This window comes from Chrysemys picta, chromosome 1 (assembly GCF_011386835.1).
Source record: "Chrysemys picta bellii isolate R12L10 chromosome 1, ASM1138683v2, whole genome shotgun sequence".
NCBI classification, from domain to species: Eukaryota; Metazoa; Chordata; order Testudines; family Emydidae; genus Chrysemys; species Chrysemys picta.
This window is the reverse complement of record NC_088791.1, coordinates 62,689,807-62,715,895: the sequence shown is the minus strand read 5'-3', so window position 1 is coordinate 62,715,895 and position 26,089 is coordinate 62,689,807. Positions and strand designations below refer to the sequence as shown.

At 39.3% G+C, this 26,089-nt stretch overlaps 1 protein-coding gene across 4 annotated transcripts in view; it reads right to left on the bottom strand.

Annotated features, from left to right (window-relative positions):
* Window positions 1-1,482: 1,482 nt before the first annotated feature.
* SRGAP1 (SLIT-ROBO Rho GTPase activating protein 1) overlaps window positions 1,483-26,089 on the bottom strand; it is a 249,407-nt gene continuing 224,800 nt past the window's right edge. For 2 of the 4 annotated variants that reach the window (XM_008171465.4, XM_065568717.1), the window contains 7 exons: window positions 25,799-25,904; window positions 22,160-22,384; window positions 19,680-19,759; window positions 9,533-9,713; window positions 9,060-9,194; window positions 8,583-8,925; window positions 1,483-4,735 (listed from right to left, as the gene is read on the bottom strand). In XM_008171465.4, the coding sequence (XP_008169687.1) occupies window positions 4,358-4,735; window positions 8,583-8,925; window positions 9,060-9,194; window positions 9,533-9,713; window positions 19,680-19,759; window positions 22,160-22,384; window positions 25,799-25,904 (1,448 nt within the window). In that variant the 3' untranslated portion in view covers window positions 1,483-4,357. The remainder of the gene's footprint in view (window positions 4,736-8,582; window positions 8,926-9,059; window positions 9,195-9,532; window positions 9,714-19,679; window positions 19,760-22,159; window positions 22,385-25,798; window positions 25,905-26,089) is intronic. The other 2 variants (XM_008171466.4, XR_010592908.1) reach the window with 2 other exon arrangements.

Here is a 26,089-nt window from a genome sequence, read left to right as displayed (position 1 = left end):
CCTCAGCTCATCTGTCAAAGTCTCCCTTCTCCCTCTTCATCGCTCCCTGGCAACTTCTAGAATAGTTAAACATTTTCAATACAAAATTCTGCAGCATATTGAAAATTAAAAATGCAGGGTACAACAACATTGAATTGGTTATGAAGTTAAATAATACGGGGATATTATAGTGATTGCATTAGTGATGTTAATAAAAAATGTCAACATAAAATTGATCTGAAACTGCTGCAAAATCCGCAATCCCTGTAGCGTAGGGTTTTGCTACAGAATTTAGGTCATGCTTGCTGTGGAGTACAGAGGCCTTGAGTAAAGTATGACATGTTGCTCTGCCTGGTTGAATCTTTACTTTTGTGTAGTAAGGGATGAGTAGAAATACATAAGGCAGGTACTGGTCAGTGGAATGCAAAGGTTTGCAACATGGGCTGATGGGTAAGCCTACTACTGCATAAAGCATCAGCTACAGATGCTTAATTCTTGTTGAATGGCATCCTCTGAACATTGGAAGATGGGAAGAGAACTCCTGGGAGTGCTACCTGTTGCTGTAGCCTGTTAAGTGATTCTCCCCTGCCATATTACAGCTCTTGAGTGCTACAGCCAGGGAAAAGACAATTTTGATTGCTGCTGACTTATTTTTAAGCAGGATTTCGGCTTGGGTGCTCTGTGTGTTCATGCTTCCACAAAGCCCTGGAAGAGCTAGGAAGATAAAGTAGGTCAGAAAGAGCTTGGCAGGGTAACATCTCCCAGATTAAAAATAGGCCATCCCTCAGGAAGGTCTATTTGAGTAGGAGCCCTCTGACCCATAGAGATACTCTGACAGAAAAATCTAAAGCCAACTGTGTGCCTGGTTTGTGGATAAAACATTGACTGTGTTTCTTTTAAACTAATGTGAGTGTAACCACAGCTTCCAAATAAGAGATGAGATATTTCAGCGGTTTCTGCTTAAGCCAATTACAAAATGAACATATGGCCGTTGGCACAACTGACAGCGCTTGCTCGGGGCTAACCCAGATTGAGCTCCGTCTCGCCCCTAATAGCCACTTCTATTCCAGTTTGAGGTTTTCAGCCTCTTAGTGAAGGAGAGCAAGTATTGTAGCTTCCAGATAGCTGACCTTAGAATAAGGCTTGGTGTTGGCAGTTGGCACGAAGCCCCATCCAAAGGAGAGCCACAGCGGTAAGTTTTAGGGAAGGGTAAAAAGTCGGGGGATGTTTATGGAGATAAGGTAGGGCTTTGTGAAGGCCCATGCAGGTGCCTCTGATCTGGTCATCTAGTCTCAGAGTAAGATTTGATCTGGAAAGGCCACTTGGGGGAAAGGGGGCAAAATGAAAATTGGGAAGACTAATGGGATTGATAAAACTAGTGGGAAATGGTGGGGGGGAACCTCTCAAGCCTCTTGATTTCACATTACCAAGAAGGAAAGGGTCATTTGGGGATACACATATAAAAATGTACTGAGGATTGCACACCATTAGACTACACAAATGCAGACAGAACTATCTTCTTTATTATAAAGATACACTATGGGGAACAAACCTGAATGTATACTGAAGCCTGTGATGGTACATGCCAAAATGTACAGTACTATACATAAAAGTGCATTGTCACAACAGATTAACAGTACATTTTTTCTTCCATAACTGTGTATTTTTAATTTTTTTGTTTTTTGAAAATGGAGGGAATGTGGCTGTACAAGAGCAGATATGAATGCAATGAAAATGCACAGTATACAAGCCAGAGTGAATGCAATGGAAATGCAACAGTACAAGAGCAAGGCTAAAGCTCCTCTAAAATTTTAAAGGCACTTTCACATGTACATACTACAGATGTACATTGACACAATTAGGTAACAGTCAACAAGCAGGAAGCTACCAGTACTGTAATTTATCAAACTGACAGTAAAGGACAATACTGATTTGATTAGGTGTGCAAGAGTTACCCCTTAGTATGTTTGTAGTTGTCAGTCTTTCCTGTTACATATCCACTTACTATACGTTAAGTATCTATAATAACCATCAAACTACACATTTAACTTGTGTGAATGCTCTAAGTGGATGCATTCACTAAATGCACTGTTTCTAATATTTTCTTTTGCTACACAATTTCTAATAAGCATTATGGAGTCCAGTAGTGTTATTTAAACATACAAAATTCCCTATATAATTTAAAGATACAGATATTCATCTCAATTATGCCACACTGGTATTGAACAAATTACTAAACTAAAAACATTATGGAAATTAGAGCTGGAATTCCAGTTTGTTCCATTGATCTTAATAAGTTTGGGGAACTTACTTGAAAATAATTTCTGGTCCTGGACAGGTGAACATACCAATAGACTAAGGCCAACCTTTAATGGGGACTAGCTTCAGTTAGAACCTTGCCCTGGAGTTTAGGACTATAGGCGGCAGGGTACAGTCAAGAAATACAAGATTAAACATAAATTTGACAAGTTGTTACAGTGGTAGCCTCAGTGGATTAAACTGACTGACACCTCAAGAGTCCACTGTGCTAGCTAAGAGTTTATATATGTGGTAGCCCCCAAACAGACATACTTATAGATTCCTTGGATTTTTTTGGATCAGTCCTTGGGCTGCAAATATCAGCAACAATAAATGGCCCTGACAGCATTGCTCTCAAATGCAGTTTATGGGATATTTGTCATGTCCAGGGCTTGGAGTTCCTTATCAAGTGATTAGAATTAGTAAACCACAGTGGAAATAAATAAATCCCCAAATGACAACAGGACATGGCTTCTATGACTTTATATAGACTATAATACACTAATCAAATCTTTGTTACAAGATACTAACTCTTCCCTCTCCCCAATTATGTTTCCATATAGTGAGTGGTACAACTTAAAACATTCCATAGGAAGAATGGTAAGATCCTAATGTAACAAATGCTATGAGGAAAGAAATCTTATTTGAAGCCAGTTTTATTCCTATAGATGACCATCAAGCTGATATTGTTTCTTGGCTATGGTATTTTAGGTAACAGCCAATGGGGTATTCTTTATAAATAGTTTGCATGGCTGCGTAAATTAAAAACCTGCTATAAATGATCCTATAGATTGGGCAAGTAATATTGAAAAATAATTACAGAAATGATGTTATGGCTTAATGTTAATGTGCAAAACAGCTGTCTAATTAATTCACAGGTATAAGAAAATTTAATAATGGAGCACTAAGCAAAGTTGATAAAATCTTCACTCACACACAGACCCAAGAAAGGTATAGACTTTTTTTTTTGTTTTTTAAATTGGTTCTGGCAAATTTTATTTAGGTTTAGTCTAGAGAATAGCAAATGAGATTTCTGTGGTTCTAACAACCTCCTGTGTAATTGAGAGAAGTTATTCAAGAACTAAGGAGCAGAATAGTTTAGTAAGCATCATAGAGAAATCATGCACAATGTTTGCACTGTGAAGGATAACTAGTGAGGATACAGCAGCTTGAAACTGTGGTTATTGCAGCTCGACTTGTTTGAAGAGGATACTGAGCAATAAGGTCCAAGGAATGTTTTATTGAATTATTGTTCAACTGATACTTTCAATCTTTTATTACACTACAGAAAGATCCCCAGACCTGTATAGCTGCAGTTACTTGGTTCACTGAATTGTAAACTGTAAGTGAATTTAGTGCTTGTGAAAAGTGTCTGACAGTCCTGGGGACTGAAGTTTTAGCTTCAAAAGAAAGGTACAGCACAAGTGGCAGTATTAGAAACTTCATACCATCCAGGCAATATACTTTAACCCTGACCTGGAGTGAGGTCAGAAAGAGAGTAATTCAGTCTCCATACTTACTCAGCACTTGGCTTTTGATAAGACTACCAAAAATATGCTAAATACTTAGTGCCAACTGTGAAAGTGTTATTTTAATTTATATGGACTGAGATTACATACACACTTCACACAGGCCATTGACTAATCCCTCAGATGCTAACTTTTAGCTTTTACCAACCAGATTGAGATTTGAACCAGTGATCTAGTGGTCAAGGGTTCCACATCCACTTACGAATTCCTTCAAGTTACCTTTGTTTAGGATCCCTTATTAAGTAAACTACAATAAGACTATGAAATATTGTACAAAGTGGGAAGCCATTTCTGATCTGTTCCTTTTATTACAAATGGTGCAGCATCAAGTTTTCAAGTCTGTTTTAAAATGACACACAATTGTCCAGTTTTTTTAAAAAATTGAAATTATACAAAATACAAATGCCCATGTTAATGATACTAGTTCAGACATTACATTCAAAAACATTGAAAAACAAAACATCTCCAGTTATAAACATGAACTAATAGTGTTATGGAACCCTGACTTCTATCGCTAATCCGTTCCTTTCTGTAACACACTCCACCTCCTTTTACATTGTGCAAGATTTGTCTGTTGGACCTTGGGAAGGAGGGGAAGGTCCTATGGTAGGATTTGTTTTTGGAAGAACAATGGGTTTTGGCCTCAGAGCTGGGGGTTTTAGCTGCACTCCCATTCTGGGGGCCACCATGGGCTTGAAAGTACTCATGGTATCACTGGAAGAACTAGTGCTACGTCGAATCTGAGGCTCAGTGCTCCTTAGCACTACACTATGGAGAGGGCTTAGTGATTCTGTGGAGGTGGCCAGGCTGGGTGAGTTTTTCATTTGTTCCAATGTATCCAACACCACGTCAGGGGCGTGTTTCGCAGAGCTCTGACGTTCCAACTCACGGAGTTCATTCAGAGCAGTGTTCATTGTCTCTTCAATATCCTGGTCAGAGCAGAGAGACAGAGCAGCAAGTCATTAAATACTGAATGCAAAGGGTAGTTGCCAAGGGAGAAGTTTGAGAAATGCATGACTTCAGTTATAAACCATCCATTCATTTCTAACAAATATTATGAAGCAGTATTAAGCCCATTTACAGCCCAGAGCTGAAGAAGAAGGCTCAAAATCTTCTCTCACAACAGAAGTTGGTCCAGTAAAAGATATTACCTCACCCACCTTGTCTCTCTATTATCCTGGGACCAACATGGCTACACCAAACACTGCATGTATTTACATCAACCTCATTTAAAAGTGGCCTTCCTGAACAAGATGGCAGCTTGTGTTGAACATAAATTAACTTAATGGTAGAGGGTCAAAATTCAGGTAGGCCATTAAAAACATACTCTGCTGCTTGCTGTTAAATTACTATTAAGAGAACAAATATTTGATGATTGATTTGCAACAATATTTAAATAAATGTAAAGCCTAAGAGCTTATGTGCTATACTCCTCATCTTACCCTGAAATATTCAGGAACAATACTCTAGCACAGGGATTTTTTTTTTAATGAAAGTAAAACTGAAGTTGGAAAACTGACTTGGACATCCAATTTGGCTTTGAAAATCCTGGCCTATATAACTCTCTTTTTTTAAATAAAGATGTAATTCAAGACAAATGGTAAAATAACTGTGCTTTTGATAATTTTCAGTTAGGTGGAGAGAGAAGTTGGTGGTTAGTATTAAGAATCAGGGACATCTTGAAAGATAAAGGCCACCTTTCCAGCTTTTAAAAGTGTTTGTGGCAGTGAGCGCTGCTTGCTTATATCACAATTTCAGGGCAACTACACCTGTATTGCCCTTCAAGGGTACCCATTCTATGCTTCTGGTTCCCAGCCATCACCTTGTTTGGGTGGGGACTCGCATCTTGTTCCCTTGTGACTGGTGGATCTTTAAGGTTGCACAGTTCCCTGCCTATGCTGTGATATCCCCAGTAAGCCAGACTGCCTAAAAAGGCCAGCACCTGCACTTTGCTTTCTCTCTAAGGGCTGTGACCAGTGTAATTGCCAGCAGTTATAAGCTATCACACAGCTCACAGCTCTTTCTAAGCAAGCATATTTATTCTTAAGGTAAAAGCATTACAAAGAAAACATAAAAGTTCACATAAGCAGGCAAAAAGTTTAGCAGAGGGCCCTAGTAGGATTGGGGCCCCATCTTGGACAGAAGGTCCTGTCAATTGCTGGATCTGATCCTGTGTCAGTTTAAACTCAGGCTATTTATCCAAAAGTCCTTTCTTTGTAGTTAGTCTCTGGAGAATCTAGTTTGAAATATATATGTGAGCCTCCCAAGGAGCTGGCACTTCTCTGTGGGGGTTATAACCTGGCTGATTTGCCTTAATCATCATCCACTGTTTTTAGTTCCTGGAGGAGCTGCAGTAGCCCCCCCACCCCCCGATGGCATAGAAAACAGTAAAACCATTAATTTAAAACAATGGACCTTAAGATACTGTATGGAGTTGCAATATCTGTCACATCTCCTCCCAGAGAGGTTGCATACAATCCCAGCCCACAATAATACGAATCAGTTCTTTTGAGAATATTGCAGGAAACTGCCATATATGTAAGCCCCTTCGTTTTCAGTTTAAACTGATTTTTACTAAAAAATTCCCAGGCTTTACAAAAAGTATTCTTTTTTTTTTCTTCTGATTTTCACCCTACTTTTGTATCATTCAAATTTATAAAAAAAATAACTTGTTTTAGTAGGCAAATACAATGCATTGCATGAGATATGTCTCAATACATTAGTCTCTGTGTATATGCAAAGTTGCCTGTTGAAGTAAGACTATGTATTAGTCTAGAAAGATACACACAGTAGACAAACAGACACACATGCAAACTCTGAAGTGCGTGTGCATCTGAACCTACTGATGAATTTCACGCCCACCACATACATATTTCAAGCTGTTAGCAGATAATGGTTAAAGATCTGACACTAAAATGGGAAGAAAATGAAAATCTGTATCAGAATATGTTTCAGTACACAAGGAAGTATTCAAAAGTTTTAAAAATACAAAAAGGATGAAGTTGAGTGTATGCGCGGCAAATTGTGAGACCCAATTATTAAATGTAAACAGTTCTAAGTCTACAACAGTAAACTGTTTGTTCAAATGAAAAGTTTTATTTGAGGATTAGACCTATATTGTTTTCTTAAACTCAGAGGTGGCATTGTGTTTTGAGTTCTGCAGCAAACCACATTGAATAACGGAATTCAAAGATTAATCTACTGAATACTTTTTTTCCTCTGTCTTTCTGTCCACCAAAACAAACACCTATATTTACTTAAAAAAATTAATAGTTTTTGCACTGGTTTTCACCGGTTTTTGTTGTGGTAATAAACACTGATAAATTCCCAGGAAAAATTAAAATAAAAACTGAAAACAAAGGGCCCTACATATCTCTTATGACTTGTTCATTCAATAGATTTTTTTTTAATGTATAAATGATGATGTGCCCCCCAATGTCCTCATATTTGTAGTTTAAATTTTAAGGAAGAATATCAGACATGGTTAGAAGTTGTCATGCAAGATACTGTTTAGTGAGATCATTTATGAGCATATTTCCATATGTTTGTTTTGCACATTTAGATTTATTCTTAAAGTACATCTGCTAAAAGGACATGCCAAGATTGGGTTTGTGGTTAATTTTTCAGTTTTGGTGAGGCACAAGTGGGTTAAATAAGAAAACTATCAGGTGTTTCATGCTTGTTTACAGCAGCATTTACATGATTTAGTCAAAGTTCAAGTTCTGTCTCTGTCTGGTCTAGGTGTGTACAAATTTAATTAAAGCCAAATAGAGCTGTGCATAGCTCCTGGGCAGTAAATAAGGAACATAGCTTAACCTAGTATTTAAAAGATTAGAAATTGTTGAAATAAGAACAATGAAAATTGATGTCTGAGTCATTCACAACAACTGAGACTCTCTCTTCCCACTTCATAAGCAGCAGAGACTTTGGAAGCAAAAGTTACATGACATTTTGAAATGTCAGTGCAGGATTATTTTAAATGCTTTTGTAATCAGATGGTAATTTGAGGGTGTTGAGTGTTTACATAATGACCATATTTTAAACGAAATGAGCTTTGAGTAGGACAGAAGTATTTATTAGCCCAAGATATGGCTATTACTGAGTTAGCACACTTCAGTAGCACAGAATTAATAACTTGCTTCTTGGTGCTATCTGTCTCTGCTATTCTATCCCTCTCACCTCTATGCTGCTGAGAAAGACTAGCCGCCTCTCCTACGGATGGCACGGTCTATTTATTCAGATTTATTTGCACTTTTACCTAGCATGTTCCATAGGCACAAGAGTTAAAAATCTCTACATTTATACAAAAACTATGTTAAAAAAACAGACTCTGAAATGCTAATTCCTATGTTTTCAAGTGACTGAGGACATTAGTAGCCAATTGGAGCACAGATTTGCATACTGTAAGATTCAGAAATAATCGCACAGTAATTATGAAAGCTAATCCCACTTCCATCAGAGCACACGGGTTTACACAACTGAGAAACAGTAACTGTACATTATCCCTATGTTCTGAGTGGCACAAAGTTTCATTTCAGTACAACTGAAAATTATTTCACTGTAATGCTGTTGCAACTTTTATTCCTATTTGCCCTCCTTTCTCCCATGATTCTTTAACACATCTCTGTCCTAGGCTCTCATGGCAAAAAGTTAAGTGGGATACTTTTCCGATACAGCTTTTCAATAAAAAAATAAACTCTCTGTGTTGTGAAAGTCAAATGTTCATTTACATCTATTTGACTATGCTCCTCACCGAGGCAAAGAAAAGAGACCAACCTGAGCTATTGATTCTGGGTCCAGTGGCTTATGGTCATTGAAACCTGGGTATTGACCAGATGATGTAGATCTTCTAATTGGAGGACTATCAGTCTTCTTTAGTGAATCATGCCTACTAATGTTGGTGAGGCTGCCATGCCCAGGTCTACGTCGTCTTTCGGGGCTGTCTGCGTTGAGGTTGCGATTGTGAAGAAGTGCTCGAGGACTGCAATGACTTGCCATGTTGGGGGAACCTAGCTCCACTGATGAGTTGGTGAGTGTGTGTGGTGGATGTACTGGGCAATGGCCATCACTGGTCCTGCCTGGGCGTCTTAGAGGAGGTGGTTCTGATCTCTTTCTTTGCCTACACAAATGTAGAAATCATAGGATGTTAGCATTTTTAACAAGGTGTGTGTGAAGCAATCCTGCCACTGCATGAGCCCAGAAGCAATCTAACGGCTGCAAAGCAATGCAGAAATGTTGCTATGTTAACCTTACCTTCCTAAATATATGTCAGGATGACGATCAGTTGGGGAGTTCATATCCTTGGATGAGGACTTGTCCTCCGTTATTGGCCCACTGCTGGCTTCACTGTCTGCTTTTTGGCTCAACGTATCTGAGAAGGTATCATCCCTGAAAGGAAGATATAGATTGAGAAGTCACTTTCCAGGAAGTGAGGTATGTAGGACAGCAGGCATCATGGCTCTTCTGTTTTTGTCCTCTTATAGAATTAAAACTAGACATATAATTGCATCTCCAGCTGCTGAACTCTCATTGATGACCTATTTATTTATTGACTTCACTCATGTCACCTCTTGCCCGTTTGGAGGCAAAATCTCCCAGGTGTTTATGAGCCTTCAAAGTCTTCAAAGCCCTCTCACATTTGGGAGATACCCCACTAGCTCGTTCAACAAGCTTCTTCCCAACAAGGAGCAATCACTCAAGTATATTATATAACTAGACATGCTTACATATCCTGCACCACTATATATTGGTGAGGTACTAGGCCATCAATTCCATTATGCCTTCCTTCCCACCAGTCTTCAGATGCTCGATGATATAAAAGCAGGGAGGCTCCTTTTTTGAAGGAGAGTTCTCGTGCAGATCTTCCAATGTAGTCAAACTTGGCTATCGCTTCTATAGGCTCACCTTCTAGGGGGAAAAAGTAAGATCTCAGACTCCAGAATAGACTTATCTGTTTATTTCAATGTTGTAAAATGTAACCCCTCAGCATTCATATCCAAACAAAGCTTACACAAGTCAGATATTGAACCAAGATATACTTCAGGCAGTGGCCACATGTCTGTGTGCCCCAAGTATAAAGCAACTGGGCTGCTTTAAAGACCTCTAGACAGAGAATATGAGAGAGAGCACACAATACATTCAATGCTCAACATTTGAAAGTGGGCGGAGCTCTTGTCTCCTAATATAAAAAGTTATGTGGTGGGTGGGGAATAGTTACAGGCAATAAAAAAACAAAACCACACCTCCGGGAGCCTGATAAATCAGGTGAACAAGCCAAAGAGATGTGCCACAACAATCATCAGTGAAAAAGGAATCAATAGATAGGGGTTTCCTCAGCAAGACTAGGCATGAGTAGAGCCCTGTGCGGATACAAAATTTGTATTCCCATCCGATCCGCAAACATGGTCCGTGGCTATCCGCGGGTTTGCAGGGCTCTAGGCCTGAGCAGTCTGATGAGTCAATTTAATAGCTTTAGAACTCTATTAGCATTTCTGTCACTTCTGTGCTAAGAGTGCAGATCCAGTGTAAACCTCCTATTTTACAAAATACAGGGACCTGTTCTTGGGCCTCCTCTGGTTTCTTTTGAAGCTCCAGTTTGTGCAAAGCCACCAAACACTTGACAGATCCAACTCCTTTAGGAGTACATCTGAGTATGAGGAATCATTGTATGGCATAGAGCTGCTAGGATAGTTCTGTTACACCCCAGTGTATGGGGCCATAGCTAGGTGAAAGAGGACAAAGTGTAGGTGTCCCTCTGCTCCCAGTGATCACTGGCTGCTGGGTTGGATTCTGTGAGCAGCCAGGCATAGGCTACAGCAGTTTTGACTGGCCCCTGCAGAAAGAGTGAGTGAGTGTGTGTGGTAAAGCTTCTCCCTCCACAAGAACGGATTTTAAAAACCTTATCTTCATAGAGATCATTTTAAGGATGAAAATGAGAATTAAAACCTCCCTCCCGTCAAAACTTCCTGATATATCAAAGTTCATAGTGACAATGGCCCCTATCCTATAAGTAGACATGGTTCTGCTAACACCTGTGCGGAGTCCACTGACATCAGTGGGCCTCTGTGCAGCCTCAAGGGTCCCTTGTTAGCATATCTATTTGCAGAATTGGGGCCAATGAGTATAAAATCTTAACTGATGTCTTTGGAGCTGCTACTTTGTCAGTTGGACCTTGATGGAACAGCTACGATTTTATTGTACGATGTTGGCAATGTCTAGTTTGTTCTAAAAGTTATGAAAAACTAATGCTTGTGAAATCACATTTGTCAGGTTAAATCTATCTCAGTATCAAAATACCAACCAAAGCATTAAGAACTAATGCCCGCAAAATGTCAGTTTTCGAATTATACATTTTGTTTGCTTTGAGTAGCTCAAAAATAAAGCCATCCAAAATGAAAAATACCTTATACAATTAAACCAAAATTTAGAAAGAAATTAACAGCTAGGCTGATGACTGCCGTATCATGTCTTAGCTTGGTGCAAATTTAAATTGCTTCATTGTAATACCCTGAAAAACTTGGTTTATAATGAAGACTCCTGCCCCTTTATTATGCATTAATGTTATGTGCTGGAATGTCTTTAAAATTAACTTCCATCTTGCAAAGTGGAAATATAATCCTTGTGCCCTATTAAGGTTACAGTTTGCAGCTATTTCCAAATAACTTGCCCAACCTGTAGAGGACTGTCCTGTAGTTGGCCATCTTGAGTCAATCAGGTTAAAAACTTGCAATAGTTCAGATGACAACTTGTTTAGAGTAGTCAAGACCAGCAAACATTGAAGAATTTCAGAGAGGCCTACACACAACTAGGTGAGGCGATGGCAGTGAAATTCAGTGTTACAAATGCAAAGTAAGGCACACTGGCAGGAATCACTTCAATTACTTATACACATTGCTAGTTTCTAAATTAACTGTATTTATTCAGGAAAAAGACTGGCTAGCTTAATGAAAACTTCTGCTTTGTTGACCACCAATGCACACTGAGCAAACCAAATGGTAAGATGTATATAGAATAGGCTAGAAAATATTAGTGAAAATTGCAATGGCACGATATAAAATCAGTGGCATGCTCTCACCTGGATATTGTGTTCAGTTTTAGACACCCTATCTAAAAAAGTATATAAACAGAAAGCAAAGAGGACCAGAGATGTGACAAAATGATTATAGGTATGGAAAGGCTTCCACCACTTGAAGAGAGACTGAAAAGATTGGGACTATATAGTTTAAAGATGAGACAAATAAGAAGACACATGATAAAGGTATACAAATTAATGATTAGTTATGAGAAAGAAAATCAAACACTCCTGTTTATCTGCATCATAATACAAGGGGATAGTCAATGAAACTGAAAGGCAACAATTTAACATCAGAAAGGAAATATTTTTATACATATCACAAAGTTAGCCTTTGGAGCTCACTGTAAAAAGATATTCCTCAAATCATAAAAATGTAGGGTTGGACCTCAAGATTATCTAGTCTATTTCCTCTTCCCCCCTCACCCCCCCAGCCGAATACTGAGGCAGGATTAGCTCATAAGTATAGCTAGACCAGATGCTTGTATGAATAATAGGAACATGCTGTTACATTATATAAGATTAAATAAAAAGGGGGGGGGTATAAACTCCCATACTTGAGGGCACAAGCCAATCTCTAATTGATGAGGGTTAAGAATAAACTTCAACATAGTCAGGTTATTTCATAATTGTGTATTCACGGTTTCCTTTCACCTTCCTCTGAAACATAGGCGCCAACTTTCTCTGGCCCCACCCTGCCCCCGCCCCTGCCCCCATTCATAGACTCATAGACTTAAGGTAAGAAGGGACCATTATGGTCATCTAGTCTGACCTCCTGCACAATGCAGGCCACAGAATCTCACACACCCACTCCTGTAACAAACCCTTAACCTATGTCTGAGTTATTGAAGTCCTTAAATTGTGGTTTAAAGACCTCAAGGTGCAGAGAATCCTCCAGCAAGTGACCCGTGCTCCATGCTGCAGAGGAAGGCAAAATACCTCCAGGGCCTCTGCCAATCTTCCCTGGAGGAAAATTCCTTCCCGACTCCAAATATGGCGATCAGTTGAACCCTGAGCATGTGAGCAAGACTCACCAGCCAGACACCCAGGAAAGAATTCTCTGTAGTAACTCAGATCCCACCCCATCTAACATCCCATCACAGGCCATTGGGCATATTTACCTGCTAATAATCAAAGATCAATTAATTGCCAAAATTAGGCTATCCCATCGTACCATCCACTCCATAAACGTATCAAGCTTAGTCTTGAAGCCAGATATGTCTTTTGCCCCCACTACTCCCCTTGGAAGGCTGTTCCAGAACTTCACTCCTCTAATGGTTAGAAACCTTCATCTAATTTCAAGTCTAAACTTCCTAGTGTCCAGTTTATATCCATTTGTTCTTGTGTCCACATTGGTACTAAGCTTAAATAATTCCTCTCCCTCCCTGGTATTTATCCCTCTGATATATTTATAAAGAGCAATCATATCTCCCCTCAGCCTTATTTTGGTTAGGCTAAAAAAGCCAAGCTCTTTCAGTCTCCTTTCATAAGACAGGTTTTCCATTCCTCGGATCATCCTAGTAGCCCTTCTCTGTACCTGTTCCAGTTTGAATTCATCCTTCTTAAACATGGGAAACCAGAACTGCACACAGTATTCCAGATGAGGTCTCACCAGTGCCTTGTATAATGGTACTAACACCTCCTTATCTTTACTGGAAATACCTCGCCTGATGCATCCTAAAACCGCATTAGCTTTTTTAACAGCCATATCACATTGGCGGCTCATAGTCATCCTGTGATCAACCAATACTCCAAGATCCTTCTCCTCCTCTGTTACTTCCAACTGATGTGTCCCCAATTTATAACCAAAATTCTTGTTATTAATCCCTAAATGCATGACCTTGCACTTTTCACTATTAAATTTCATCCTATTACTATTACTCCAGTTTACAAGGTCATCCAGATCTTCCTGTATGATATCCTGGTCCTTCTCTGTGTTAGCAATACCTGCCAGCTTTGTGTCATCTGCAAACTTTATTAGCACATTCTCACTTTTGTGCCAAGGTCAGTAATAAAAAGATTAAATAAGATTGGTCCCCAAACCAATCCCTGAGGAACTCCACTAGTAACCTCCTTCCAGCCTGACAGTTCACCTTTCAGTATGACCCGTTGTAGTCTTCCCTTTAACCAGTTCCTTATCCACCTTTCAATTTTCATATTGATCCCCATCTTTTCCAATTTAACTACATTCCCCATGTGGAACCGTATCAAATGCCTTACTGAAATCGAGGTAAATTAGATCCACTGCGTTTCCTTTGTCTAAAAAATCTGTTACCTTCTCAAAGAAGGAGATCAGGTTGGTTTGGCACAATCTACCTTTTGTAAAACCATTCCAACTCCTTTCCCAAGTCCCCACTCCAACTTCCCTCCCCTCCCCTCCCTGCCCCTATTGGATCCCTTCCCCAAATCCCCACCCCAGTCCCGCCTCTTCCCCCAGCACGCCGCGTTCCCCCTCCTCCCCCCTCCCTCCCTGCCCTGCAAAACAGCTGTTTCGTGGTGCAAGTGCTGGAAGGGAGGGGGAGCAGGACGCGGCGGCGAGCTGGAGCAGGGGGGTGGGGCCACGGGGAGCTGCTGGTGGGTGCTCAGCACCCACTAATTTTTCTCTATGGGTGCTCCACCCCCGGAGTACCCATGGAGTTGGCGCCTATGCTCTGAAGCATCTGGTATTGAGCATTCTGAGGCAGGATATTGGACCACTGTGTTGATCAGATATGGCAATTCCTTTTTGGGTGAGCCATACTACAATTAAAAGTTCAATGGACTGTTTGATATTAAAGACTTGAGTATACAGGCTTTGATTCTTCTCATTTACCGCACACCAGAGTAAATCAGAAGTAAGTAACTCCACACCTATGTAAACCTAGTGTATGAAGAGAGTCAGGCCTATGGAATGTTGAATTCTTCCTTTTCCTGTACCTCATTATAGACGGACGTGCTTTCTCAGACATCTGTGGGAAGTTGCTGCACTGGGAACAGCTATTTGAACTGTTAATCTACAGACAGTGAGTGAGACTTCTGAGACATACGATTTATGTGTTCCTATGTAACATACTCTTTTCTCTCAGAACAATGTGGTTTATAGCTGACATAATTGCTTTCCTGAATGAAATTCTTGTATTAAGCTCATATAAATTGATCTTTTATTCTGATAGGAACTTTCATTACCAAAAATGTGCCCTTTACTTGAACAGCACATTTCTGCAGCAGACAGTTCTCAGATTTTATTTTTCAAATACTAATTCACCTGTTAACACGTAGAACATTGACAATTAATATAAAAATACCTTGACAGTTCCATTTGGACATAAAAAAAGCCAAAAGATTTATAATGTCAAGGTTATTGAGAATGGGAGGGAGCCATTTCACAACTAAAGGAAAGGGAATAGAGCTAATCAACAGTTACAAATCTATGATTTGTAACTGAAATTCTGCATGATACTGAGCCATGGGGTCTAACAGTAAAATTAAAACAGCTCAGAGGGAAATATAATTATACTGCTCTGTCCTTTACCTTGAGGCATTTGCTAACTATGGCAAAAAATATATGATGACATCTGAGATATCACTAGCTATGATCTCTAGTGATTCAGACAAAGATGGAGAAGGAGAAATATTAGGACAAGCTGAAGAACTGTGGGAAGAGCTCTAGGGATTCTGTTCCCAGTTTTGTACTTATGACCTCAAATTCTGCTAATATTATGACTGCCATTCAGTGACACATTATGGTGCCTTTCATGTAAAAATCACTGTAAATAGCTCTGTACAGGTTCAGCAGGTGGTAAGGGGAAAGATGTAAGAAACACAAAGGCTAGTCGCTATTTCTATCCCTGCACTTTAAGAGCCAACCACAGCATTAGCCTTCCTCTAAAGGTGGCAGTATGAGGGTGGGGCTATGCCATCCCACCCCAGTGCTAGGGTTGCCAAAGCCAGATATTCCAGCAGGAGTGCTGGAACCTCCCCCATCCCGTCTCTTCCCCCGGAGGCCCTGCCCCTGGCCCACCCCAGTTCACTCCTCTTCCCTCTCCCTCCCCCTCACCCCCCCAATTGGGAGGAACTCACCTGGGGACTGGGAGCTGCAGTCACCCAACATAGGTAGGAAACTGTCAGGTACCCTTTTCAACTGGACTTTCTGGTAAAAAACCAGGCACCTGGCCACTCTACACCCCACACCAGTGAGGCAAGTGGAGCTGAGCCAGCAGAATGAGAACGTCCACTGTACCTTTCACTGGGTGCATCAGAGCAGCCCCTGCTCTGTGCTCCCCCAATTCTCTCACATGCATTGTGCTTGTCTTAAGCAAAAGACATCCTGATCCCTATGCTCTCTTCTATCTTAACAAAGGGCTGTGGCTTTACAGTAACAATCTATCCTCAAGTTCGCTGGCAGTTCTCTCACTGGAAAACAACAAAGGGAAACAAGGCTGTGAATTACTATTACAGCAGAACTTGGCAAAAAGTTGATCATAGTATGAATTATTTTAGAGTAGTCATATCTGCAATGGTGACCATTCAGGGACGCAACAGCACTAACTCTCAGCCTTATTTGTCTTTTAATACCCCCATCTGTGTGAGAACTACTTTCTTGATTTATAAATGTAAGGCATCATAAGTGGTCAATGAACAGCAATAAAAATGTTAGCATGTTTGTGTTTTATATCAGGAATTACCCATGTGTCTGAGACTTCCTCAGGAAATTCTCTTATTTCCTTAGGAAACAGATCTAGTCAACTTTTATATTCATCCAACTAGAGTAAAATATCTTCAACGTTAAAGAATTTCAGAAGAAAATTGCACAAAAACTGCTTATTAAGCATAAAGATGTATCCCCTGAATCTTATACTCTTTTCTAAGAGTTATTTTTCAGGCGAATGTCTGAGGCACAAGGTGAACTCTTTGAAATGCGCAAAAGTTCATGTTTTCAGATTTAGGGGAAAAGGCTATTTAGCAGGAATGCTCTTCTTTTAAGTAGACAATGTAAATAAAAATTCTTATAGTGAAGGCTTTTTACCTTTACAAAAAACTCTTCACTATGACCTGGATTCAGAGAAGCATGTGAATAGCCCCAATAAAGTCACTGTGACGACTCACGTGTTTACAGTTAAGGATGTATGTAGCTTTTGTATACTTCATCATTTTATGCCCCAAACCTTCAAAGGATAGAGGATAAGCTAATTTTATCCCTACACTTTTATATATACTTGCCTTATTTAAAAAAAAATTATGTTAGCTTTGTAATTTCATGAATAAACCTTTACTTTCCCCCACAGTTGCTCAGCCTTGTTATTATATACAAACTGACTTCTTGTAGGTATAGAAAGACTTGTAATTTAACCTTATACAGCAAGTAGTTCTTATAATGAAAATAATCAAAACAGAAAAATAAATCCTCTTGCTTTTAATTATAGCCTTTGGATTACATTTCAATTGCCCAGTATTGTTATGGGACTAGAGGGTTTGAGAGAAAAAAATCCCTTCAGTATAAAACTAACTAGATTTACAATATAATAAAGATTTACATTTTTAGAGTAGGCTCTGTCCAGCTCCTAACAGAGGAAATGCAAAAGTACAATATGTCCAGTTAGTAGTAGCAAGCTCAGTTCAACATTACCTTACTCTCCTACACATGTATATCAGGATCCTGGTGTGACAAACTAGTAATCAATAAATCTACTGAATTCAAAAATTTCCTTTAGTGGAAGCTTTCCTGTTCCCCCACAAAAGATCAATTATCTGAGCCTTGTGATTCAAGATCGAAGTAAAATTGTTACCAATCACAGCGTATGGTATTGCAAACACTTTTATTCAAGGGACAAACACACAAATGTGTGTGCAAAAAGACAGTTAACAGCACCAGTTCAATGAAAATACCCACCGTTCATTATAAAAAATAGCTTATCTAAAGGTAAACTTTTTTACTGGTGGAAAAACTTGATTAGACCTAGCTGATTAAGTGGAGGCCTCTCACTTCATGCACTGGTCTAGTCACACCAACTACGCTGTCATCATCTTTGCCCAAGCATTACCACAAGGTTCAAATCTTTGTGTTATCTTTTCCCCCCTTTAAATGCACATCCACAACATGATTGTCCACTTTCTGTATTCAATTCACAACAAGTAGCAAACAAAGGAATGGCAAAAGCTAGGATTTAATTGCTGGCCATCCTGATAAACAAAACTAGATCAAGTAATGTAATCCTTTCTTGGCTACCTCTGATCCTTTGAGAGTTACTCGAGTCAATTTTGTCTCAATCAATAATGCTGTGTTACAACTTTACTACAGTCATTGCATCCAGGATTGATATCAAGACACAAATGAAGTACCATACTACTTTCAGATGGTCAAGATTTGCCTGTCCAGGCTTTTCAGATGCCATTTAATATTTTACAATTGTGTACAAAGGGATTAAAAACAACTTTTGATTGTTGCATGTTTTTTCCCTCCGTTTCATTCTCATGTGCAGGGAAAAGTTTTGCAGAAATGCACATTTATGAATCTGAATTTCCATCATTTACACCTCTGTATGTATGTCAGAAAAATCAAGTTTTTCTTCAAGGATCCTCCATCATTAAGTGTTTCACCTCCTGATCTGTCATCCATTTAATCCTGAGCATTTCATAGGAGTCTGAAATAGTCTGTTTTTTAGCAACATGAGAAACTGTCTTATAAATTAGTATATGAGGGGAGGCGGGCAGAGACACATAGTACCAAGTTGTGGCTGGTGCTCAAAATAAATGGTGGGTCTGGGACTGGCAACAGGACCCTTTTTCCAATCCTTGAAATTATTATTTTTGACCCCACACTTGGATATTTCTGATCTCCTAAATAAAATCAATGATACCATTTTGGCCTCTTACTCTTCCCCACTTTGTCCCCAGACAAGCTCTTCTGCTGTAATTCCCTCCCCTGCTCCTTCTGAAAATGCGAAGGAGGCCTTCCTGCACTCTGCTGCTTACCTTGCCCCCTTGAACAGATCCTCCTGCAACTACTTTTTTATTTTCCCCCACCAGATTACAGGCCCTATCTGCCTTCCCTTTCCTGTTTGGTCCCAGGCCCCTGATCGGTTGCCTCCTTGTTATCACAAGCTGCTTTATCCACTGTGCTAACCTAAACAAGGGAAAGAGGCATCTGCCACTAAGGGCTTGCCCATATGGGGAAATATATTGTCATAGCTATAGTGGAATAACTATGCCATTATATTTCTCTATCTAGACAAGGCCTAAGTCTTAAGTTGCTGAAAGAAAGAAGAGGAGATTTGATAGGTGATGCTTATCCCATTGGGCCCTCACTGCCAGCTCTGATGCGTAGTCCAGCAAGGGTGAGCATGAGCCAAGATTATAGTGATGGCTTTGGTTTAATAGTTTTGGGGGTCCTTAAATCCTCTAGAAAGTTGTGTTTTTAAATATCAAAATATAACATATTGAATGCAATTCTCTAAGCTAAAATATTCAAAGACATGGCTTGGATCAGCTTATCTTGTGCAAAAAAGGTAAAAGGCCACTTAAAAAGGGAACATTACATCAGAACGTAATTTGTGCTGACTGAAGTAGTTTCCCACTTGCCCTTCCTGTAACTGAGCAAGCCAGGAAAGGTGCAAGGAAACAGCTGGTGAAACACAGATGCATGAGTGGAAAAACAAACAAAAAATTGAAGATTAAAAATGGAGGTGTAAGCAGCAGAGCATCCTCCCAGAAGTAATTTAGTTTCAATTGAGAGACAGTGAGGAAAAGAGAGTATTTCTTGCATGAAAAACCTGTAAATGTAATTTATTTAAAAGAGGATTAAAGATGTAACATAAAGAACGTACCATCTTCACTGGTGTGGGGCTCTGTACTGGCATCCTGGTCCACTTCTTCTAGTGTACCATGTTCACTATAAGGGCTATCACTGCAGAAATACACAAAGTTAAGCAGGTACAGGCAATTAGCACATGAAGCCATGCTTAATGGATGCTATATTTGGCATAACCCTCCCCCCAAGCTAACAAGAGTAATCTATTGCTATAGCAAATATCACTTAAATTTTCTTATGAAACAAATAGCAAATATAAAATGTGTGTATGTATAGACTGTCAAATATTAAAAAAATTAATCACGATTAATCGTGCTTTTAAACAATAATAGAATACCATTTATTTAAATATTTGTGGATGTTTTCTACATTTTGAAATATATTGATTTCAATTACAACACAGAATACAAAGCACAATGCTCACTTTATATTATTTTTTATTACAAATATTTGCACTGTAAAAAACAAAAGAAATAGTATTTCAATTCACCTAATACAAGTACTGTAGTGCAATCTCTTTGTCATGAAAGATGAAATGTAGAATTATGTACAAAAAAAAACTGCATTCAAAAACAAAACAGTGTAAAAATCTAGCGCCTACAAGTCCACTCAGTACTACAACTTGTTCAGCCAATCGCTCAGACAAACAAGTTTGTTTACATTTGCAGGAGATAATGCTGCTCACTTCTTGTTTACAATGTCACCTGAAAGTGAGAACAGATGTTCGCATTGCACTGTTGTAGCCGTGTTGCAAGATATTTATGTGCCAGATGTACTAAAGATTCATATGTCCCTTCATGCTTCAGCCACCATTCCAGAGGACGTATCCATGCTGATGTTCTGCTTGATAACAATCGAAAGCAGTGCGGACCAACACGTGTTCATTTTCATCATCTGAGTCAGATGCCAGCAGGAGAAGTTTGATTTTCTTTTTTGGTAGTTTGGGTCCTGTAGTTTCCGCATCAGTGTGTTGCTCTTTTAAGACTTCTGAAAGCAGGGTCCACACCTTGTCCCTCTCAGATTTTGGAAAGGACTTCAGATTCTTAAATCTTGGGTTGAGTGCTGTACCTATCTGTAGAAATCTCACATTGGTACCTTCTTTGCATTTTGTCAAATCTGCGGTGAAAATGTTCTTAAAACGAACAACACATGCTGGGTCATCATCTGAGACTGCTATAACATGAAAACTATGGCAAAATAGGGGTAAAACAGAGCAGGGGACAAACAATTCTCCCCCAAGGAGTTCAGTCACAAATTTAATTAATGCATTATTTTTTTAACAAGCGTCATCAGCATGTAAGCATGTCCTCTAGAATGGTGGCCGAAGCATGAAGGAGCATATGAATGTTTAGCATATCTGGCACATAAATACCTTGCAATGCCGTCTACAAAAGTGCCATGCAAATGCCTCCTCTCACTTTCTGGTGACATTGTAAATAAAAAGAGGGCAGCATTATCTCCTGTAAATGTAAACAAACTTGTTTCTCTTAGCGATTGGCTGAACAAGAAGTAGGACTGAGTGGACTTGTAGGCTCCAAAGTTTTACACTGTTTTGTTTTTGGGTGGTGTTAGAACCAAAAAAAAATCTACTTTAGTAAGTTGCACTTTTGTGATAGAGATTGCACTACAATACTTCTATGAGGTGAATTGAAAAATACTATCTTATTTATCATTTTTACAGTGCAAATATTTGTAATCAAAAATAATATTAAGTGAGCACTGTACACTTTGTAATCTGTGTTGTAACTGAAATCAATATATTTGAGAATGTAGAAAAACATCCAAAATATTTAATAAATTTCAATTGGTATTCTATTGTTTAACAGTGTGACTAAAACTGCGATTAATCACAATACATTTTTAAAATTGTGATTAATTTGAGTTAATCGTGTGAGTTAACTGTGATTAATCGACAGCCCTATATATATATATATATATATTAGTTAAAGTCAGAAGCAATGTAATCCTCAGACTGTGGTATAAAATCATAATTGTTACAGGGATTAATACATCTTCCCTTCAGATATCATTTCCATTTATTTAAATGGATAAGAGGGTAACTAGATATTTCCCTTCTAGCAGTACTGAATTTAGTGTATATAAGTCTGGGCTAATGGTGAAACCATTATGAACTGACATTCTTTATGGAACCCTTCAACAAATGCAAGACTGGGACTACGCCATCTGGCCACAAACTCCCAATTGTACATGTAGACCTCTGTCAACCACTTGATGGTCACGTATATGATAGTTCTCAGAATCCTAAATTAACTCCATTGAAGTTTTCTAGTTAGGAAACCCTGGCAATCATCATGGTTATATTTGCCCCACGTGTTTCACAGTACCACTTTCTTGTGAACCTTCCATGCATTAGAATTTTTTTTATTTTCATATTTCTTTTATTTATGCAGAACCTCTTATATCATGGGAGTCATTCATGTAAAATGGAGTCCTAGCATTTTGGTATGAAGACAGAAAGATAATATTCTGACTTACCAGTAGTCATCTCCAGCCATACATTTTTCATAAACAGGGCCATCTAGCTCTTTAGCATCTGGGAAAATAGCCTCATGATGGATGATGATCGTTTTGATTATTTCATTCACATGAGCTTGACATGACACCTGGTCTTGTATGTCTGGAACAGGCATCAGTGTTGGGCCAAAACATATGGCCAAGTTATAAGGATCCATCATGTTCTCATCACTGTACTGAGAAAGGCTTTGGAAAAAGAATCAAGAAAAAGAAAGACTTTTCCTCTGTGACTATCCTAATTCTGAAAACTAGCACAGAACAACCTTAAATTGTCAGCACAATGCAATGTTCCCCACCCTTTTTGACACTTAGTCCTGTACAACACAGCAAAACAAATGAAATTGTTCTTCTATTGTCTGGCAATATACAACACTGGGAGAATTTAGAACAGACAGATACTGGGGGAGGGGGAGATGAATTTGAATTAATCATTTTTTAGCCATGGAAAACTTTACTAAGGGACTCTGTGTGATCTACAGTAAAGACACTGTTCTAAGTTTAAAAAATAAAAAAATGCAAACAACCATCGGTGAGATAGAGCTAAGGGCTTTCTGAGGGAAGGAACCTCCCCGCTTTACTATGAAGCCATGTATATAACAAAATTTCCAATATCGGAAACAGAGCATAGCTGGCCACAAGATGGTCACAGAGGGATCCTCTGGTTTGCTGCTATGCCACTCCACCTGTCTGTTTCTATCGGAGGCCGATTTTTCAGAGTGTGGCTGGGGCTTTCCTACATCTTGCTGAACCTTGGATTCCATGTCGTCCCCTCGGAGCTACTGCTTGTAAGTTATGTTAGAGCAGTGGCTCTCAACCTTTCTAGACTACTGTGCCCCTTTCAGGAGTCTGATTTGTCTTGTGTACCCCAAGTTTCACCTCACTTAAAAACTACCTGCTTACAAAATCAGACATACAAATACAGAAATGTCTCAGCACATTATTACTGAAAAATTGCTTACTTTCTCATTTTTACCATAGAATTATAAAATAAATCAATTGCAATATAAATATTGTACTTATATTTCAGTGTATACAGCAGTACTAACAAGTCATTGTCGGTATGAAATTTTAGTTAGTACTGACTTCGCTAGTGCTTTTTATGTAGCCTGTTGCAAATATCTAGATGAGTTGATCTACCCCCAGAAGACCTGAGCGTACCCTCAGGGGTATGTGTACCCCTGGGTGAGAACCACCATGCTAGAGGACCAGCCTGATGGATACCTGGCCCAGAATTACAAAGGCTACCTTTACACACACCACCTTTCCCCCTGCAAGTTGAACTGTGCACTCTTCAGCAGTAGCTGAGGATTGAGGCTTACAGCTCCCCAGATTAGTCATTTTTAAGGACTCAGGACCCAGACCCACAAGGCCTGAAGTCCTGTAACTCCCAATGATTCAGTACTGCTTGGCACCCTGCAGGATTAGAGATGCAGCTGCTATGTTTGCCCATCTTTAAATACACCAGCTTAAAAGGCTTTAAACTATACTTTCTAGAGAAAACATTTGCTGCATAGCAACAGCATTGTGACATCAACACAAACTGAAAAGAGTCAAGAATTCTAAATGATCCCCTCCAATCCCGCAAAACCTGCTTGTAAAATCAGTCATGCTATCCTTTTTTGTGTCATATTTTGTTAATGTACTCTGTGCTACTCTGAGATATCATAAATCTTGTTCTACAAATTACAAAGGAGATTTAGTCACTTGATTATTCATGAACTATGCTACATAGGTGGTTATAATTGATTTATGAAATATGAAAGGCTACATGCTGTTGCCTCTCTGTTCTCCATAACACAGTTGGTGGAATATAGTACAAGAGACTTCTTATTTCAGCAAAGTGTTTTTTGTGCAGCCCCAGTAGATCCACTCAATTTTGGAGCAAATATGGGCAAAGGAGGAATATGCTAACTAAGGGCCTGCTTTCTCAATCACTAAGGCTATATCTACACTAGAGCTGGACGTGTAAATTCCAGCTCGGATAGACACACCTGCCCTAGCTTTGATCGAGCTAGTGTACTAAAAATAGCATAGCCACAGCAGATTGGGTGGTGGGAGGGGCTAGCTGTCCCAAGTATGTACCTAGAGCTTTGATGGGATTGTATGTGAGATGGCTAGCCCATGCAGCTATGGCTACACTGCCATTTTTAGCACACTACGTCAGTCTACCTGAGCTGGAAATTCCACCTCCAGCTCAAGTGTAGATGCACCCTTAGTAAGCATATCATCATCTAGTGCTGGTAGTAGGTCCATTGCTGCTGGGGAATGGGAGGTAAAGTGGAGACTGGAGGATTGGGATTTTACTAGGGTGAATGTAAAATTAAGTGAGGAGAATGAGACTACCAAAGAGCAGCAATGATTGTGGATTAGTGACAGCTGAGGTCAATGAATACTGACCCAGACCATATAATATGTATTACCTTTTATAATCCTGATCCATGTTAGGTGATTGAGGCCAGGAAATAAAAAGCAGTCTTACATGCACCGCTTGTTGTCACACACTTATTGTAGCCATTCTCAAGAGATACAGCTGGGGTTTTTCAGGTGGAAAAAATAACTAGGCCCAAATCCTTATATTTAAAGACTGTGTGTGTGTGTTTAGAAAATCACTTATTTGGTGACAAGTACAATGGAGGTTAGCCTCAACAAATATACAGTATGTGCACACACAATTTAAACCTAACAACGAAACCCGTAGATTTAATATATTAACATTTAATAACACAGTTTATCATTCGCATCCTGGAAGATATAGTGGAAGCTCAACCCAAAACACACATTACAGTGCTGAAGGAAGGGAGGGTTTAAGGAGCAGCAGAACAGAAGTCCCAGGAGGCAGGCAGTACAGAAACAGAAAGAGCCAGAAATAGGGCAGAACACTGATCAAAGAAAGCATATCACAGTGAAAATACCAGGACTAGGAAAAAACAGAAAAGGGACACAGGTAAAATAATGTTTTTTCCCCACACTACCCTTTCCTCTGGCCCAGTTTTTCCCCTCAGAATGGGCCAGTTTCTGATACCCCCACCTCCCCAACTGTCTCATATCAGTGTTTCAGTATGAAGGGAAAGAGGTGGGGTTCCTGAGCACCTGTAGCACCATGATTATTTTGGGCAAGAGCACCAGTGAGGAAATTTGGATCTTGCTCCAACACAGCATCAAACCGCCAGCTCGCAGGTGATTTGGCTGTTTGAGTATGTTGCATTTTTTCTAATCAGAAAGTTAAAATCAGCTTAAGATAGGAGTGTAGCTGAAAAAGTTCACGTCTAAATTATGCAAGTTATTTTTAATGTGGATGTCTTTTATTTGTTGTTTTGTTTTACAGCTTCAGCTCTAGTCGCAGTCCCTGCGTTCAAGGCAACACTTTTATCAGTCTTACCATAACCTTGTGGTCAGTTAAGAAGAAAAGTAACTTCAGTTTGTACGAAAATGGACCTTTTCCTTCTGTTTTCATTGCCAATTAAAATACCTTCTTCTGTGTTAAATGAAGCTAAAATGTAAATTTCATGCAGACTATGAAGAAGACAAAGGAAATTTTGACACCAGCAGTGGAAGTGGGATGAAGATGCAGCATTTTGACAGGAACCTTAAGGTACTTACTGGTTAAGGAAGGCAAATAGGTATCTCATCACTATAAGGACAGACCTGGGTAAAGTCAGGAGGAGTTTGCGGATGTGAAGAGCCCTCTCATAGAGATTATCTATTCCTGTAAGGCAGACGATAATATTTTCAGCTTCTTTTAGGAGAAAACTACATTCAGCTCAACGGTGTTATCTTATGCTAATATATGTTGCTGGTCAACATTTTTCAAATTTTGAAAAACAAAAGTGAAAATTTTGGAAAAAATCAAGTTCCCCTCCCCTTTTTGACCAGCTTTATTAATACATAATC